Raw genomic sequence first — 20,321 nt, 5'->3', positions numbered from 1 at the left:
TGGAACAGTTAGTTGGCACCACAGTTATGTTACATGAGTGCCAGGAGGCTACACTGATAGAAAATGAATTCACATAGTCCTGATTAGATTTAACGATGACTTCTGCAATTATTAGCAATCCATAACTGTCCTCAGAACTGTTGTCATCCAAGAGAATCTGCTTGAAGTTGCCAGTTTTCAAGACAGAAACTACCCCTGAACACCAGAGCTTGATTCAGCATACCTTCAGTCCAACTGCATATGTTTTAGTTAAAAATTGCAGGAGTTGGAAGGAAACAAAACCAAAAAAAAGCTATATTTTTTAGATCCTTTATAGTTAAAGTGCTTTCAGATGCTTGTTCTGCATTGATTTCTGTTACTGTGACTGTTCTTTGTGAGGGGTAGCATACTAGAAAGCAAAAAATAAGGGAACTTGTCTACTACCTATATTTTTTTCTGCCTTATGCTCCTGACAGCCTCTATGCCAGACGTGGCAGCTCACATCTTATCTTAGTGATGTATTCTGGTTATCTACGCTGTGTGCTTAGCATTCCATTGTTTTTTGCTTAATAAATTAAAGTCTGAAGGAGTAACACTGTAATACTTGACCATATAAGGGAGGTGGCTGTTCAGTTCTGCTCCTTGCACAATGTGCAGTTGAAGCCTTTTAAGGGAAGGTGGTGCATGCAGAGTGAAAACATCTAGAAGCAGAACATCAATTTCACATTATAGTTGGTGCCAGTGCTGGTGCTGTCATTGCTACTGCAGTGAATTTCTGTTGGGGTTGCATAGATAAAAAAGGGAGACTTACAGATGGGGCTGAAAAAAAATGTAACCATTTAGTTCATGACTGTTGCATCTTGAGAAAAAAAGAATGAAGAGAGAATTGACCCAATGTGAACTAAATTACTCTTCAAAAATTGAAAAATGAAATGGCAAAATGCTCTCGAGCATCAGGAAGGAAGAGACCACAGAAAGAACAAGTGGAAACATCATGCTGTGAGAATGGGCTGGGGACTTGGTGACTAAAAGGGCAATTAATATGGTGTCAATAAAGTTTTTTGTTGTTGTTGCTTTTGTTTGTTTGTTTTTTTTAATCAGATTTGAATATTGAAGAGTGTACTCCAGAAGAATAAACCATTAATTTTTGGTTCTGGTCGGAAGTACACTTTAGACAAAGTTTGTACTATTATAGTTAGAAAACAGCCAAACCAGGACTTTTATTGAAGGGATGGAAAAATTGATGTAGTTACATGATAAATCTGTTGTGTTGATCTCAGAAGTATCCAGGCTGTTAGGAAAGAAAAAAATCATGCAGCACGGGCAGTAAAATATGAGATACAAAGGTTTGCATGCTAAGGTTAGTCTGTATGAAGACTTATTTTCAGCTAGAGAAATTATTTTCATGGTAAATCAGATGCAGGTCCTTACTTGAGATACCTTTAATTCTTTGCATGAAGAAAGACTGCAGAACTGGAAACAAACCTAGGTTTTCTTAGTTTCAGTCAAATCATAGTCTTGTCTTTTAATAAAATGTCCTTCAGACCTTAAATCAAATGAGGCTTTTATCAGCTGGAGATTAGATAACACAGGCTACTTCAGTGGCTAAGGAGAGATTTAGAAGACCCAGTGGGAAGCCTTTTTCTTCTATAGCCATAGTAACTGAAAGAAACTATTATAGAGGTTTGATTTCTTATCAAGTGCTGCTTCCACATACTATCCTTCAGTGGCATACATGTCCATTCCACAAATTCCTTCTATTTCTGATTATTAGGGCCTGACAATGCTTACCTTTCTGCAGAGCAAGGCTCATTGCTCTCTAAATGACAGCATCTTGTCTTTCTCTGTGCTGGCACCACAGAGAGGAGTAGAATTGAAAATAAACATGTCCATGAAACACCAGTCTGTGGTTTGAAGCCTGTTCACCCAGGTGTCCGGGCATCTTTCACATGTCAGCTGATATCTGCAGGTGGATGAAGGTAAGAGACAAGAGTATGCAATAGCAGCTTCTCTAGTGTTTTTTTTTCATTAATACCCGTTTCTTTCTCCAAGTTAAGACTCTAAAATTAATATGATACTGCAGTTTACCCCAAACAGCTTTTCACCTACAATGCAAAACTCTAGCCAGTCATTTGCATCATTACAAATTAATTAAGCCTATCAAAGAAAGCCCTTCTCCCAGTGTTGTGGCCTTTGTGTTGAAAAGGCATCATAACTTCAGCAGGATTCTTGTTTTGATTGATTAATCTATTTTTGGAGCTTCACTGGGCACAAGTACGTCAGCTTGTTGCAGGCCGTTTATTGTATCTGAATGATTTGTATTCACTAGGATGTTTTTGTGGTATTATGTAGATTTGGTTGGAGAAAACTTTCCTCTGACTTTTGTTAATGTAAGTCAGGGTAATTCTGCTGATCTCAGAGATATTTTGCTAGTGCTAAACTATCATGTCTGGGACATACACTCAAGGACCACTTTGCTTTGTTAGTCCATCTGGGAAAAATAGTCTGTTGTCTAAACTGAAAGAAAGGTATCACAAGAATTCCTTTAACACTTGTAAATAAAAGAACTTTTCTTTTTAACAGAAAGCTATCTTTTTACACAGTTTAAGTTGGCTAGTGTTTTTACTGTAATTGCAGGAAAAACAATCTGTAGTCCTATGCCCTCTGTTTTCCTAGTTAGGTAACGTGTAGCTAGCTATGAAATGTAAGGAAGAAGATCTGGGATATTCAGTTATGCAACTCTACAATTAATAGTCCAGTTGCCTGGTGCAGAACAGGCAAGTTTTCTGTATTTTTCTCTTAGGGCTTTCAGGAGTAATATTAGAACTAGCTGTTCTTTTTTTTTTTTTTTTTTTTTTAAATCTGTCAGGAAATTTGTAAAAATCCTGATCTTTTTTATGAAGGCTATAATTATGTTCATTATTACCCTTTATTATGAACTGGCCAGCTCATGCTCTGCTAGGACTTATTGTAGAGTTTGAGAATTGGCTTAACATTTCTGTGTTGGTACTAAACTCTCCTATGATTCTGTTTTCTAGATATGAAATAACTCACACTGCTTCTCATGGTTGTGTTGTCTCCATTCTCCTTATGTTTGAATAAACAGTGGGCAGTCAGTACAGGTAGTGTGGGACTAGCTCTTCAAAATAAAAATGACAGTGAAACTGTACAGTAGGAGGTTAAATGTAACTATATAACCATACAGGAATTTATATTCTGATTTTAACTCATTTTGTTATCTACACATTTAAAAGCATCTGCTCCTGTTTTTTTTAAATTCACAACATAGAGTTTTAAATAATGTGTGTAATTGCAAGAAGTACAGTCCACTCTTTGCTTTATCTTTTTTTTCCTTAATTAGTATTTCGGCACACTGGGAACATAAACACCCTTAGTTCTGATTTGGTCAGAATAACCAAGGAACTAAAACTTTCAGTTTAGTTCCAAGTGTAAATACTCTCTTTCCTAGTATAGCAGGAACTAATTAGTGCTACTCACAGACTGAAGAAATTTTATTGTGTAATCTCATTGATGGAGTGAGCACTTACAGTGAAAGAAGGTAAGCAGGAGTACTGTTTGAAGTCAATCCCATTAAGTGTCCACAATGACAAGAACCAGAATGTCTATAGTCTGTTGTATTCTTTCTACATAGTTCATATTCATGAAACATATAAACACAGGTATATCAACTATGTGGTTAGACATAAATAGAATGCCTTTACTTGAAACAGATGAGGAAAATGAACCTATTCATAGGGCAAATTTTTCCCCCCAGTTTTTATTTGAATTGCTCTGGAAATATATTCCATCCATCAAGTCAGGCCTTTTGACACCTAATACCCACAACCCAAGAACTCAGAGCCTGAGGTATTGCCCTTACAGGTTCACTACTGCATCAGTATCTTGATGATGATGTGTTATACATATATATAAGGACATACAAAATTTGTGCTGTTGAGTGAGGTCACTGCAAGATATAAACCCTTTGCTAGTACTAGTTCCAAGAGTCACTTTCTGCAAGAAGTAATATTTTGTCTCATCAAAAGGTCTCATATAGACAAAACTCTTTTTCTTAACCACTTGACTTTCCATTTCTATCTCTCCAAATTTAGAGATTCCAATGAAAGCATACAGAAAGAAGAGAAACTTAAAAAGTTGTACATCCATAGTCTTGTTTGAACTGTCCTGTGAAGGTACATTGCCAAAAACATGGTAGAATGTAATTAATGGATGTGTGATTTGTTACAGATAAAAATCCTTACTGTGACTCATCAGCAGTTGTTCTTGCAGAGTTACAAGTTCCTGAAACCCTCATCCTAAGCATTTATTTGCCTAACATCTAGTAAGCTTGTCATGAATCCATATGCTGCATTAAATAGTGCTGGAAACATTCAGTGGTATATAGCAACTAATTTCCAAATTTTGGTCCACAGGGATTCTACCAGTCTCAGCTGGAACTTCTTTAAACAAAAAACTGGCTTGGTCTAGCAGTGACTGAAAGCTCTGAGTTAGTCTTTTTGTCCACAAAAAGGCAGATTGGTAAATATAAAATGGAAAAAAAAAAGTTTTGGCAAATGAAGGTTACATATATTTTTTACATTTCTCTCCAGTGAAGTTATACCAGTCATATTTAGAAAGATGTACATGTAGGAGCATTAAACAACCCTCCCCTTTCCTGCATTTAATCTCTGTTTTCCCTGGCTTTGAAGATCTAGTAATTTCTCAGTCATGCGTTAGTTTCCTTCCTCTGAGAGTGTTTTCCTGTATTTTGTGTGATTATTTGTTCGATCTGATGCAACAAATTATTTCTCTGAGTCTGCAGCTTTAAGAATTTTTGCATCTTCCTGTGGGAACATTTCATGTTTTCTGGGGCAATCATTTGCCTGGAATGTCTATAGCTTGCATAAAGGCACTTATTGAAACTTCCAGTGATCATTCCTTATTTCAGTAAAATGTCAATTAAAAGGGAGTATGTTTAATTTTCAGTGTGTTTCTACTTACTTACTCAGTTAAATTATTAAGATCCAAGAAAACAAAAAATTGCAAGGAAAAATCTGTCATGTTCCACTATTAACTTTGTATGTGTATATTTATATGAATAGCATGTTTGTTTGAAAGGCTCAGTTTAAAGTGAAAAATGCCAACAGAAACAACATTTGTATTTTCAGTGCTAGTCCACTACAGAGAAATCTCTGAAAACTACTATAACCTCTGGAAGCTCTTGGTGCTGGTCTAGGTAAAATCATTCTAAGCTGTTTGTCCTCAGACCAGAGGAATGCAGAAAACGGAAAGGTAAACTATTTCTTTCTGCAAAAGCAGTACCAGGATATCGGAACATTTCTGCAAAGCAAACAAATTCCTGCTGTTTTGTTAGGCTACCTTCAGAGAATTGGTTTTGCTCTTCCATCATGTTGGCGATTGTTTCCTGGTTTATTGTTTTCTGTTTTTTCGGTAGTACAGTCCTGTTTCCCATCTGTAGTTACTGTCACACAGAGATTAAATCCTTTTATGTTCTTGATTTTTTGCAAAACCAAACAGAAACCTGTTCTGCTGCACAGTGTGAAACCTCCCTTAAGCAGCAGCATTTTTAAGGGTCAATTATATATATATAGTGCTGCATAAACACAAGAAAGTATACAACTATCTCTGCCTCTCAACAGGAGATACAAAAGCTGAGTTTAGGCTTAAACATTTTGGTAATACCTTTTTCTTCATGTACCTCTTCAGCTCTTTTCAAATAAATGTCAGCAAATTCTACTCTATCTCATTTAAAAATCACTTTTTTTAGATGTAGTGTATAAGTACAAAAAATAACACTTAAACCGAATAGGAGGAAACATAGATAGCAATGGATATTTCTTACATAAAATAAATGTTTGTTTGGAGACTTAATACCAGTGGTAGTTAACAATCTAAAGATTTCAGAGAGAATACTTAAGGGTAGAACTGTCATGCCACCATTTACCATAGTGAGCAGAACTCAGTCTAGTCAGTGGCTGGTCACTAATGATGTTCCCCAGGACTCAGGCCTGGGGATGGTCCTGTTTTAACGTCTGTATCAGTGGTCTGGACGAGGGGATTGAGTGCACGCTCAGTAAATTTGCAGATGACACCAAGTCAGGCAGGAGTGTTGAACTACTGGAGGTAGGCAGGCTCTGCAGAGGTGTCTGGACAGGCTGGATTGATGAGCTGAGGACAGCAGCATGAGATTCAACAAGGCCAAGTGCAGGGCTCTGCAGCTGGACCAAAACAACCCCAGGCAGCGCTGCAGGCTGAGGGAAGAGTGGCTTGAGAGCTGCCTGGTGGAAAAGGGCCGGGGGCTGCTGGTTGACAGCAGCTGAACATGAGCCAGCATATGCCCAGGTGAGCAAGAAGGCCAGTGGCATCTTGGCTGGTGTCAATACGTGTGGCCAGCAGGACTAGTGAAGTGATAGACTCCCTGTACTCAGAACTAGTGAGGCCACACCTAGAATCCTGTGTCCAGTTCTGGGTCTCTAATTCCAAGAAAAACATTGAGGTGCTAGAGTGAATCCAGAGAAGGGCAATGAAGCTGGTGAAGGGCCTGGAGCAACACTCATCTGAGGATCAGCTAAGGAGCTGGGGTTGTTCAGCCTGGAGAAAAGGAGACTGAGGAGGGACCTCCCTGCTCTCTACCTGAAAGGAGGTTGCAGCAAGGTGAAGGTTGGTCTCTTGTAATATGTCTCAAGTGAAAGGGCAAGAGGAAATGGCCTTATATTTTGTGAGGGAAGGTTCAGATTAAATATTAGACTATTTTTTTCACTGAAAGAATGGTTAAACATTGGAAAAACTGACAATGGAGGTGGTGAGTAACCATCTCTGGAAACATTCAGGAGGCATCTAAATGTGGGACTTAGGGTTATGGTTTAGGGGTGATTATGGTATTTCCAGGTTGATGTTTGGACTGGATGATCTTGATGGTCTCTTACAACCTTGATATTTTATAGTTCTGTCATTTGAGTACGTTAGTGTACCAGGTTTTGAAAGGGTCAGTGCTGCCATATTTGGACCATTCATCCCATCTACTCTGTGTGCCTAATTTAAGTCAGATTGTTGTACCATCAGAAAACAGGTGTATCTCTGTTGATCAGAGGGGTGACTGCTTTCACTTTGACATGTAACTTCTAGGTGGATTGTGTTAGCGTGTTGAATCCAGCTTTCACTGATGTCTTGGTTTGGTTTCAGCTTTGCCTGGGCTTGACTGCAGTTAAAATTACATAATTTTTTCTGCTTCTTTGTTAGGTATGATTGTTGGAGCAATAGTAAGGTGCTTGTTAGCTGGTTAGATTGCTTCACCATATCTCAGATGTTATTTTTCATATTATAAAACAGTTGTTCCTGAAAATCCTAGGCACAAAATGAAAACCAGCAAATATAATTAGAAACAAGAAGATTGGTAATATTTGTTTTGCATAAATCTCATCTTGGTGGTGAGTTCTTTAGAGCTGTTGGGTGGGTTTTCTTTCTTGTTTTTTTTAGTCCAGAGAAAGATTTTTTAATTACAGTTCTTAACCGGAATAGTTACCAGTTAACAACCTGGTAAAAAGAACACACATCCAGCTTATATGGTGATTAATTTCAGTTCTTGCAAATACTAGCACATCGCCTACGCAGTGAGAGGGCTCATCTGGTGTGCTAGTGGAGACAGGAAAAATAAGTTCAGAATCAGTCTGATACTGGAAAATCTTTTTAAAGGACATACTGTATCACAGAATTATGCCTGTATTGTCTTCACTTTAAACACATTAACTGAAATACAATTGTCTTTCAAGCATATTGATGCTGACCACCTGATCATGTTGACCATGAGATACTTTAACTTTCATTAAAAATATTAGTATTACAAAACCATGTATCTAAAGTTAACTGTTCCTTAGTAAGAAGAGAAAGAAAAAGATACTGGCAAAGCCTATTGACCTAAGGTGCTGCATTTTCCAAAATACTACACTTGGCAGTGTATAAACATACCTGGGTTCTGGTTGAAGTTAGGTTCTGAGGCAAGAATCAGTTTTGAATAGTGTTGTTGATCTGTTCGTGTTTCGAATTTTTTTCACTTACAGCCCAGCTGTCAGGAGATTTAAACAAGACCTGGAATATTCCTAAATTGACCTCAGATCGTATGTAAAAAAACCACTGTCTTAATCATGTGATGTTTTATTTTAGAGTGGCAAAAGTAATGAAGGTTCCTGTGTATGAGACACCAGCAGGATGGAGATATTTTTCCAATCTCATGGACTCTGGACGTTGTTCACTTTGTGGAGAGGAGAGTTTTGGCACTGGTAAGTAATATATAATCAAAAATTATCACAGACTTTTAATGACAACTTTTAATTTTCCTGTATGCCTCAAGTCAAACCCAAAAGAATCAGCAAATTTACTCTATCTTGTGCTGGAACAGAGAACTGTCTGTTGTTCACATCTGGAGGGTCATCTTTCAACTGTGATGTCCAGTACCTCCACCAAAGGTGTGAAAAAATGTGGAAGACAGATGTTCAGAAGTGACAGGCAATCTTGCTACTTCCAGACATCTTTTGGAGGTGCCTGGCACTCTCTTTGACTTCAACATAAAGCAGAAAGGTCTCGCCAATTCCACTGTAATAGTCTTTTCTGCAACAGTATTTGGAAGGATTTTCCCTGTGGTTTGCACATAGTTTTTCCTGATGTGATTAGGTGTGCAAAGTCTGAGGATTGGTATGTCCAATGGTATGCAACAAACCTGTTTCAGGCAACCCTTTTTGGAACATCACAGTTACTCATACCTCAGATAAAATCATCATTAGAAGAAATTCAGTTACATATTAGCATCTGCGTTTTCCATGGCTATTTCTGCCTTATCTGTCACAAGAACCAGTCAAACAATAGTATGCAGACTGAACAACAAATTTGAGCCATCAAAAATTTAGTACTGACAGTAAGCATTAGAGCAAATAATTAAAATATGTAGTAAATCTGCACAAACATGGTTTTAATTTATAAGAAAAACTGAATGAGTTTCAGAATGTGTCTTTTTTTTTCTTTTCCGGAGTCTGGCAGAGAATTTCTTCCTTCTTTTTATTTATTAGTGAGGTTATGTTACAAGTAGTTTTGAAAGAGCTAGTACCAGAATGCCTTCACCACACACCTGGCTAATAGTTTATTCTGTATTTTGATGTGGTTTCCATGGAGTTCTTTATTTTAAATGTGTAATTCTTTGGCTGCTGTTTGCTTTGTAGAAAATTATTTACCATACACTGAAACTTGTTTACAAGTTTCATTTTGCTTTAATTGTGTTAAGTCAAGTATTTAGTTTGTTGGTCAATTAGAGCAGAATTCTCCTTTTTTAGAAATGAGGATGCCTTTAATCCATAAACATGTGTGTTAGCCTGTCACTTACTGTGTAGATCTGAATGGACTACGGTGGAAGAAGCAAAAATGCATTAGATTTCTTTGAGTCTCTATAAGTAAAAAGGAAGGGGATTTAAATTAATAATGAATGTTAGTTTTCTTTTTGTTGTATATGGTAACCAATGTCCCATGATTAGCAACCTGGATGCCCAGAGTAATCACTGTGAGTGGCACAAGTTTGTATTGCCTTGTCTATATCTTTTGAATAGATACTTTCTCTACAGACTATTCTGCAAGGTCATTGAGTAGTTCTAGTCTGGGGAGAAGGGCAGGAAGATCTTTTACCTTTCTGAATGTATGACTATTTGTTGTGGTGTGTTGTTGAACTGTGTCTCTATCTGCCCATCAGAGATGTGAACTGTGGAGTTTTCAACTCTCACTGCTTTTTGATTCTTTTTCACCAGGCCAACTCTGTACCTCTTCCTTCTAAATATTGAAGTTCCTTCTGCTCATGCAAAACCAGACACTTTCATGAACTTAGGTGGTTTTAGAGACACCAGTATGACCTCATTAACACACAAATTATTTGGCAAAAAACCTCAAGCTTCAACATCATGCTAAGGAAAGGGAAGTGTGGATTTTAACTGGAAGGAACTTGTAAGAATTTTGATGATGAGTTTCCATAGGCTGAAGTACATCTAGATGCCTTAGCCCACAGAGTGCAACATACCCTGGTGCATGCAGATTTACTCATAGAAGTATGTGAAACAAACAGTGGTGGCCTTCTATGTACCATATGCCATGACAAAGCACTGCCACAGGCCTATTTCTGCTTGGGAAGTCAGTCTCCTAGACCATCTTCATGTGAGGATGTTGAGTATGACTCTCACAGATGCTTTTTGGCTAAGGGAGAAGGGAATAACCATGGGTTGCTTAGTAGGAGCCATGTCTTCTTTGAGGAGACTTGCCATTAAAATTTCATGATGCATTTATAAAAAAAAAGACAAATCATATTTCCCTTTCACATTGCTAAAGCATGTTCAGGTCTTGCTAAGCAGGCTGTCCTGAGTACTGGTGGACCCTGCAGATCAGTTGCATAGAAATTAAAGAAAAAAAAGGGGGTGGGGGAAATTGAGGTCTTTATCTACTGAAACATTGAGGACATTGTGATTTGTGTTGGCTAACTTTATTATCCTGAGTATCCAATAGTGGTTGAATATGGGAAGAAGAACACTCATGGAGGTCAAGGAAGGGCATCTGTTTCAGACAGGCAAGAAAATTCCCCTAACTTCTCTCTTTTCTTGCCCTTGACTTTTTCCTTTGCTTGTTTCTTTCTGTAGGGGGCTAAAACAATTGTATTTTGTATTATAGCCTCTCTTCTAAATTTGCAGCTCCTGTCTCCTGACCTCAGACCAGGCCATGCATTTCTAGCACTCTCTGTATTCCTAAATTAAACTGGTTCTCCTATCCTATTGTTAATTCTTCAGATTCCTGATAAATCCTGTCTTGTGAATTCTAAGGGTGCTTGAACAACATATTGGTGCCAGCATGGAGAGCTGCTCTACAGCCATATCTCTGCATCCTGGTACGTTCTGGTCAGATGAACTTTGTTGTACCTGCAGCACTTCAGTACAGAAAGCCTCTTGACCTCCAGTTTAATTCTATTCCACATAAGGCAAATCTGGACCCTCAACGTGCAATCCCATGGGAATCCAGAGAACTTGAGTGCGGGATTTAAATTCTTCAGTGCATGTGTAGTTGCTGTGTAAAAACATACATGATAGGAAGAGATTTCCTAAAGAGGTTGTGGAGTTTCCCTCACTGGAGATACTCAAGAACTGTCTGGATGCAATGCTGTGCCAGGTGCACTAGGATGACCCTTCTTGAACAGGGAAGTTGGACCAGATGGCCCACTCTGGTCCCTTCCAGCTTTACCCATTCTGTGACTCTGTGACTATGTGATACTTACAGGACAATTATGCAATGACTGTGATGCCTAGAGTTTGTTTTTCTCCCTGCTACAGTTTCCTTATTATCTTTCAATTTAATGCAGCTCTCTGAAATGTGTCCTCATATGCCAGTGGGCTTTTTTGTAAAACATAGTCTAGTTTGTAGATGACCAATACTTTAGTAATGCCAGCTGTTTTTAGCAACAAATATTTACCTTATTGCAAATCTTTTAGCAGTGTCCTAAGCTGTGTGACCCTCACAAGTTTCTGCCAGTATTGGAGATTTACATAAATTTTACAACTTTTGCTTGATCATATCTATTTAGGGAATTGAAACTTGGCACTTTTTTATCTTTCAGTGTGAAATATTTATATAAATATATCTTGTAGTAATCAGAGTGGGAAACTTGCTGCTCTGTGCAAGAGAAAGAAGTTTTACAAATCCATCTTCTATGATCAAACTGCATTGGAAACCAATTGCTTGTATACCTAGGTAATTCAGCCCAGCTGGAATTTCCAAGTAATACAGAGCCCTGGTTTTATAACACAAGGGATTTTGACCTGAAAAGTAAATTAAAGCAAATTTTCTACTATAAAAGGACAAAAAAATTCAAAAACATCCCATGGAGCTGTGTTTCCAAAACTTGTTTTCTGGCTGCTGATCTTGGAGTTCAACCAATGCTCTAAAAACTTCTTCCATTTTTGTAGCAGTGTGGGGAGCTTGTCAGATAAAGTTAGTAGCTTTCTGGTTCTATGACTAATGCCCAGCACACAGTTCAAAGGAGGGCACAAGCTACAGCAATTAGTTTCTAAATCTCATCAGAAAACTATTAATCAGGATTAGGAGAGCTGTGTGTGGCTTATTTATCTCTGTGCAGTTCAACTCACTTCAGTAATTGCTACAACTTTCATAAATTTGCTTGCTTCATCTCCAGATTTCCAGATTCTACTAACTTCAGCCACCTTCACTTGAAAGACTTTGTGGAAGAAGTACTAGTGGAGAATATAATAATGTGCTGTTCCTAAAATGAATGAGAGCCTCAAAAGAGCTGTTTGGTGGTATCTGTTACAGTAACACAAGTCTAAAATAATCTCATTAGCTTCAATAAATGAACAGATCAGAATAACCCTAAATCTCCATTTGCCTAAAATACCAATTTGCCCAAAATACTCAGATTGCTGGATGATAAATTTTTAGGATTCAAAGTGTGTGCAACCAAAATTATTTACTGTGTGTTTGTGTACTCCTGTGATAGTTTTTGTTTTGAAATCACATTTATAGAATGCAAAATGCCAGACAAGGATGACTAGTTAGGGTAAAGCAATTGCATTTTATTCACACATATAACTCTCAAGGCTTGCTGTCCCTCTCAGAATTGGATATTTCAGATACAGACTAAGTTAGATTTGTAAAAGCCAATATATATGCCCAAGAGCTTTCAAATAGCAGATAGCAGAAAAATCATAATATTTGCATGATCTTACTTTGTTTCTCAAGCTAATGCCTCTGAAAACTTTTCTTCAGTTTAAACGTGTGTAAACTGAGTACTTATGAATGGGAACATGCTCTCAGAGTTTTTCCCAGGTTGTTTACTCTGAACCTGGACATAGCAATTGACTGTTGCAGTAGTAAAAGAATATCTTTTGCTACTTTTCTTATATGGAGAAATTACAAATTAACTTAAAAATAAGTTGTTGAAACACTTGAAATTATTATAATTTCCCTTAACAATGGCAGATTAAATGTAATCACTAAATCAGAAAAAATAGTTGTGGTTCCTCTCTTCTCTTTTTACTTCAGCTCATTAAACAGAATCCAAGTTCATTAATTCCATGGATGTTCCAATTAAAAGTATCACTGAGAATCAACTCGAGACTGAAAGCCTTCAGCAAGCTGGGAGGTGTTATTAGTATTTTGATTTCAGGAATACATACTTACAAGGCACCTCCTTGTTCCCTTTGCAGATCCACTGGATCTATAAAGCAAAGAATGGGGTGAGCTGAACTGAGGCAGTGGAACAAGCTCCCTCCCATGAGCTTCTACAGTGTGAGCTGGGCAGTAGCAGTAAGTTAAGAGAGAGTAAACAAAGACACTTACAGACAACTGTATGGTAGGTGAAGATCAGATCTGACTAACAGAATTGCAGTAATAGAATTTAATTTGCTAAAAAAGGGAAGGCAATAACTACAACAACATATGAACACATGGTGACAGAGTTGATGGATGTGCTGGTGAAATAAAAGAGTAGAAATAATGAGTTCTGAGAAATCCCAATTGTCAATTTTCTTTCCTTTAAGAGTGACAAACTGAGACACTTCCTAGGCACACAGGTTTATACTGTACTCAGCATTTTTAACTGATGACTTCTGATTCTGAAACAGTTGGGTTGTTTCCAGCTTTTCCATCAAGACTTTGTCTCGTGATTGCTTTCTCCCAATACTTTCTCTTTCCAGAGAAGCAACAACTTATGTCCTTGTGAAGGACATACAAGGACAGAGCACATGCCAAAGCTGTTAAATTGATAAAAAAAAATGCGTGTATACATTCAGCTCTCCTCATACAGATTTATGAGTTTAAGCCATGCCTAAACAAAGCTCAGAGACACACAGTAGTGCAGACACAGTAGAGTGCCTTTTAGAAATGCTTCTGTCAGTGTTTCACCAGAACATTTTGGTTCAATGAGATGTATTTAAAATGTTTGTTAAATCAAAATGTATCTCTTTAGTGTTCAGCTTAGTCCATTGCTCGGTTGTCATGAAGTATAGACCATTTTGCTGTGTGAGTGCTGTACCTCTCACTGTGTGATGTGCTGCCCTACAGATGTTACAGTACAGGAGAATAAATGGTCATTGGAACAAGTTGCTGAGAGATTAAGCTCAGTGCCATGTCTCCATTTTTTGCTGGTGTCTGTTGAGACACTTAAGCTGTTTAAGTGGCTGACGGTATCAGCAACAGGAATGACTTTTTAGGTGAAATGGAATTTTTTAGTGCTAAGGATGAATGGCTGAAAGGAGAGGCAGGCAGGTTAAGAAGGAAAAGAAGGGCCATGATGGGGTGGACTTGCTGTTACCAGGGCCCTGCCCAGCCCCCTGGGGCTCCCCCACTCTGCCCAGGAGCAGCACCAGGGGCCATCAGCCCCAACTCTGGCAATGCTGTGACAGGGCCAGTCTCCAGCTCCCCACAGCCCTGACATGCCTGGCTATGGGCTCTCCTGGCCAGGCCTACCCATGGCCCCACATTCTGGCCTGGCCTTGCCCTCTCCCTATCCTCAGAAAGGTACCTGGTGCCTGGGACTGGGGTTGCCCTGGTGCCCCCAACTGCCCTGCTTTGGGGGCCATGGGATGGCCCCTGACTACTCCTGCCCTGCTGGCCTGGAGGAGCCCCCAGTGCTCCCAGTGCCCTGAGCGTTCCCAGCCCCTGTGGTGACCTTATGACTTTTTGTGCTGTTACCAGAGGAACAATACATGATAGGGGTTGGAAGTGACAGTTCTATTCTAGATTTCTCTTTTGGTGACAGGGGCAGAAGCCTGTACCATTAACTGGGGACAGACTCCTGCCTACACTACCAGTGATTGTGACTGTGCTGTCTGCCTTGGCTACAAATAAGTTGACTTTATTATCTGTAGGACATACTGCTGGTGTTCCTGTAGAAGGGTATACTTAAGTTGATCTAGCATGTTACTGCAAAAAGGTAGTAGCAAAGGTGAGAGATGACCTTTAAGGTCCCTTCCAACCCAAACAGTTTTATGATTCTATGACCTGATTGTCCAAAGAAATGACTTTCTGTAGAGCAGCATCTGTTTTCGGTTATGTGAAGCTATTTGCAAAGCTTTGGGTGCTCATAAATAACCCTGCCCTTGTTCTTCTGACTGGTTGGCACTACATGCTTCCACAGCACCCAGAACTCTGGAACAGGGGACAGACCTGTGCTCTGGCTCCTCCTACAGCAGATCCTCAAGGACCAGCCCTAAACTCTGTCTATTGTAGTGCGAGAATTCTGTTGTTGCAGAGAGCTCACAGGTTACGGATCAAGACAGAAAAAAGAAGCAGAAAGAAGGTGCTCTTACTGTCATGACTGCTACTTTGCAAATACAAAGAAGCATTACTGTCTCAGCTCTTAAATTCATCTACAGTGATATCCTTGTTTTCTGTAATACCTAACACACTGATGCAAACAAAATCTTCGTGCAAGTCTTTTTCCTTGTTATACGTGTTCAGTAATCATTGCTACAGAAGTTTGATGTGCTGAATAGTAATTTGCATTTATTTAAGTAGTTAATGTTTGATTCAGGGTGTTGAGATTGAATGCAACACAAGAAGCACAAGTGTCAGGCAGGGCTAAGGCAGACCCAGCACAATGGGCTCTTAGCATATCCATATGAGTAGAGGCTGTTATCCTGATTGTTGGTCTCTCCTGAGAAGAGGGACTGCAAGTTCAAGGCAGCAGCAATGACTGGATGACTGAACCCTAGGAGTCACCATATGGCTCTCTGCACATCTTGTTATTTTTCTTACATGCAGTTTTTCATGGATTTAACCGCTTCAGCGCATCAATTTATATTGTAGGATGATGTCCTCTGCCAGTAGCAAAACAATGCTGTTTTTACAGATGACTGTGTAGAACTTGCAGGCTGTTACATAAAACCACAGCACTGCAAAGCAATCTTGCTGCAACAGGATTTTTGTGTTTGAGGAAGTAGGATACTCCAGAAAACAAGTTTTCAACCTAAAACTTCTTAGATTCATCTTTGGAGGATTTTGCTAAGTATCTTCTAAGGACACAGACAGTTAATTGGTTGCCTCCATAATCAGTATGTAATTCATGGAAAAACCAAAACTTTTTAATTACTACACTTGCTTTGTACTCAGGATTTCAATAATGTGTCACAAGACAGAAAACCATAAGATTACAGCTACAAAGCTTCACCTAAACCTAGTATTATTAGACAGAACAATGGCCACGTAGTTTATATATATTTAAGTTTCTTTAGTCTCCTAACTTACATAATTTTCTTCAGTAACTACTGAGTGTCATGGGTCTTGGGTCTTACTTGGATCTGAGACTGTGTGCTAAATCCTGGGATATTCCAAAATTGTTCCTAGTGATGCCGAAAGGGTTTTTTTAACTTTTCAATTTTCATATTTTGTAGATTTTAGAGACACAGTAGATGCAATGCTGTAGATTTTAGTGAATTAATATTTAGCAGCTTGTAGCACAAAGTCCTTCTATCTCTACCCCTGCTCCAGAACAGGCAGCTAAGATCTGCCAGCTGTTTAGTCTCTTCCTCAAGGTACCTGATTAAAGCATATCAGAAGAGAACATAAACATGGAGCAGTGTGACCCGAAGCCCTGGAGAGCGTCCAAGAGACCTTTGTGTGCTGAAGAAGAGGAGGTGGATGAAGACAGAGGGTCCCACCGACCCCAGCCCCAATTCAACAGGGGTGGGAACTGGGAGGGGACAGAGGTGGAACTGGACATGTGGACAGTAGTGATTGGATAGGTTATATTATAAAAGCTATAGAACTTAGAGCTTGCTTGCGCGCACGTCGATGTATTCCTGGATGAGCGGGGTTGCTCATTAAAGTGCCTGCCCATTATCTTATCTCCTACAAAACTTGGCTCAGAGTCTTTTTTTACAGACTTCTACGGCAACACTAGTCTTCATTGTCAGAACAATTTCTCTCTTCATAAATATAAACCTAGGAAGGGATTTAGACCTAGCATCCAAACATCTTTACCACTGAGATGTATGGCAAAATGTAGAAAGGGGAAAAGTGCCATTCTCTGTTTTGTTTGGTGTTTTTTTTCCCCCAGAAAAATCTCAACTTTTGGATTTTGTTCTGATGGGAGATCATGAACATTCTAGAAATTCTTTCTCTGCAGCTTGACAGATGAACAGCTGCAGAGATAAGTGTGCTGGTTTAAAGGTAAACCAGCAGGAGAAATGAACACAACACAAAAGAGATTATAAAACAGAGTTACAATTTAATAATAATATTACAATAAATGCAATGGCACAAAGGAAATTGGTTTTAACCCACAAAACCCAGACATATACCCCAGCACCCTGGGGCACAAACTCCATGTGCTGAGACCCACGTGGTTCCCTCGAGTCCAAAGTCAAAGGAAGTGAAGAACCTGCTAGTGCAGATGATGGCTGCAGTCTGGTGAAGAGTGGTGGTCGCAGTCCTGTCAAGGTTCTGGTCCTCCTCTGGATCCGACGAGTGGTTCCCCCAAGTCCCAACCCCCCCAGGATTACATCCCCTCAGGTCCAGGTGGGACCACCCACTACCTCCCCCAGTGTGGGGAGTTCCACAATGGATGATCTAACTCTGTGAGTCATGGGATATTTTTGGAATCACCGATTGCCCATTAGTAGACATGACACCTCAGGCTGGGTGTGGAAGTGCTAACGACTTCCTGGAAGGCAGTTATCACAGCTCATCTCACAGGTGTGTTTCACACCCAGCTCACAGCCTGCGGGGTCAGGTGTGCCCTGGGCAGCTGCCGCAAATGGTCCATTGTTAATAGTTCATGGGAAATGAATAGAGGGTGTAGAATACATAGCTTTGGTCACACCCACACAGTGATAAACTGGTCCCACCTGCTGAACTAGGACAACAAGGAAATGCTGTTGAACTTGACTGTAAGAACACAGAACATTCTGGTTCATGGCTGGATTTGCATATCTAGCCCAATTCTGGAAAACAATAGCAGAGGTGAAAACACTCTGTATACAGTCAGTGAGCAGGAATCATGACTAAAAATGTTTTCCTACTATCCCTGTTTCTTTTTAAGTACTTGTACATGTTTTTATTTAGCCTTAGAAGTATGAACTTTGCCATATATTAGTAGATCATATTTTGAAACTCAGTTCTGATTGTCTGTCTGGAAGATATCAGAGGTGCTGAGGTTAGTACTATTGATTACTGTTATGTGACATACAAAGTTAACTGAGACATCTGCCCGGCTTCCTTACATTTTTTTCTGATTTGCAGTGATATCAAATAATGTGCTTCACGCCTGTCTCTTTAGGGTCTGATCACCTTCGAGAAAAAGATGGACTATGGGCTGTGCTGGTTTGGCTTTCAATCCTAGCAGCTCGAAAGCAGAGTGTGGAGGAGATTGTCAGGGATCACTGGGCAAAATTTGGCCGGCACTATTATTGCAGGTGAGAAAAATGAGGAAAAGGTACAGGAACTTATGCTACAGTCAATGCTTGTTTAGATGTGCTCAGCAGTACTTAGATGTACATTTGCAATATCTGCAGAATGAAAACCTGCCACGGATTATCACGTTCTGTAGGCAGGTGTTTCCTGATTAGCAAGTGGCAGAAGAAGGAGCAGCATATGTGACTGATAGTATATCATTAATTGAATGTTCTGATATTAAATGGCAGAAATATTTTAATTATTTACTTTTGAAATATGTAAGTCTAGTTTGTTACATGACATGGAAAAAGAATCAAAAACCCAGCAACATTTTCTCCTGCATTTTTTTCTGCAAGTGCTTCCATTATCGTACTGTTTTAGTGATAACTGAAACTGTGCCTGCTTTCAATTCAGGATAACTTCTCCAGAGATCCAAATATTTACTTACTTTTATTAAGGTCTCAAAATGGTGAATTTGAACTGTCATTTACACTTTAGCTTCTGCCCCTTTCTTAATCCAGACTTAATCCTGAGAGGTTTGCAATTTGTAAGGTCTTTTGCAAGTTGTTTCTCAAAAATTGTAGCAAAGTTTTCTCTATTTCACTTGTCACATGGCACTCCTCACACTGGACTATGTCCTTTATTTTGGGAAGCTGTATCAGTGATGTTTTCTATGCTACTTTAGAAACTGTGAATTTTCTAAATTATTTCTGTTGACTCAGAGTCAGGTGGCCAGTGTAGAACCGCAGTGCACACATGTAATGGTCAGACTGGATGGGACTTGAGTGTGTGTGCTGGTTTAATTTGTAATCAGTACTTCAGTGGTCCACCTCTGATTTTGGAAGTGAGCAGTAAATTGCTAATTGTGAGTCTATAGAGTTCTGTGAAAGCAGAATTGTTTTCTCTGGGGCTCTGAGAACTTACTTGTTGGTTCTGTCTTTTTTTTTTTTTAATGTATATCCAAGGTTTGATTATGAAGCGCTGGAACCAAGAACAGCATATTTCATAATGAGAGACCTGGAAGCTCTGATCACTGACAAATCATTCAGTCATCAGCAGTTTGCTGTGGGTAACAATATCTACAGTGTGGAAAGAACAGACAGCTTTGAGTACATAGATCCTGTGGATGGCACTGTGACCAAAAGACAGGTATGGCTGGTGGTAATGGCGTTGCAAAGTTTAGCAGCTGTCAGTCACATTGTCTCCAACAGTGTTGTTTCTGAAGTTCAGCTGGCAAGGCTATCCATTTATTTATAGGATGGTGTTTTCTTTTCTTTGATAGATACTGCATTTCCTACTTAAGATTAGCCTGGAATGGATAAGATAATCCACTGCTGTTTTAGCTTGCACTGGCTGTACATAATTGGAGACGGTGTCACAGTGAATGTAGGATGGGATGAAGTCCCTGTTGACAGCAATGTATGTACAGGGAGGATTCCCTTTCAGGAACAGTGAAAAATGTCATTTAAAAAGAAGATCTTTCCTTTTTTTATTTTATATCTCCGCTTTCTATACATACATTACAAAAAAAGTTAAAATTCTCTTGCTCTTGGTGACACACAGGATTTATTTACATAGTTAAGGTGAAATATCTGTTGTAGCAAATAGCCTGCAGAAGACTTTAGTAGATTGCACCCTTTGTAGACACTATTGACTTCCTTAGCCCAAACTACCAGTTCCTTCTGGACACTGTTTATTTTGAGATTCCTTAGCCATCAGGAACTGCAGTTTAAACTGAGCCTGCAGTGTTTTGAAATTCATGATGTGATCATGTACTTTTGCCAGGTGTAAATGTATATTCAAATATCTTAAATACAAGCTATGACTAATATTAAAATTTGTCCTAATTTTATGCCGTTTATATTTTTTGTCCTGGTTTCCCTGGTTTTTAAATTACT

General features: G+C 39.1%; 1 protein-coding gene across 2 annotated transcripts in view; it reads left to right on the top strand.

The window, feature by feature from the left end:
• The window catches only part of PGM5 (phosphoglucomutase 5), a 73,337-nt gene that overhangs the window by 40,896 nt on the left and 12,120 nt on the right, over nt 1-20,321 (top strand). For both annotated transcript variants that reach the window (XM_071581150.1, XM_071581151.1), the window contains 3 exons: nt 8,161-8,276; nt 18,308-18,443; nt 19,389-19,572. In XM_071581150.1, the coding sequence (XP_071437251.1) occupies nt 8,161-8,276; nt 18,308-18,443; nt 19,389-19,572 (436 nt within the window). The remainder of the gene's footprint in view (nt 1-8,160; nt 8,277-18,307; nt 18,444-19,388; nt 19,573-20,321) is intronic.

The sequence above is a fragment of the Pithys albifrons genome, chromosome Z (genome assembly GCF_047495875.1).
Source record: "Pithys albifrons albifrons isolate INPA30051 chromosome Z, PitAlb_v1, whole genome shotgun sequence".
Lineage (NCBI taxonomy): Eukaryota > Metazoa > Chordata > Aves > Passeriformes > Thamnophilidae > Pithys > Pithys albifrons.
The sequence above is the reverse complement of the archived record's forward strand: the minus strand, read 5'-3'. Positions and strand labels throughout refer to the sequence as shown.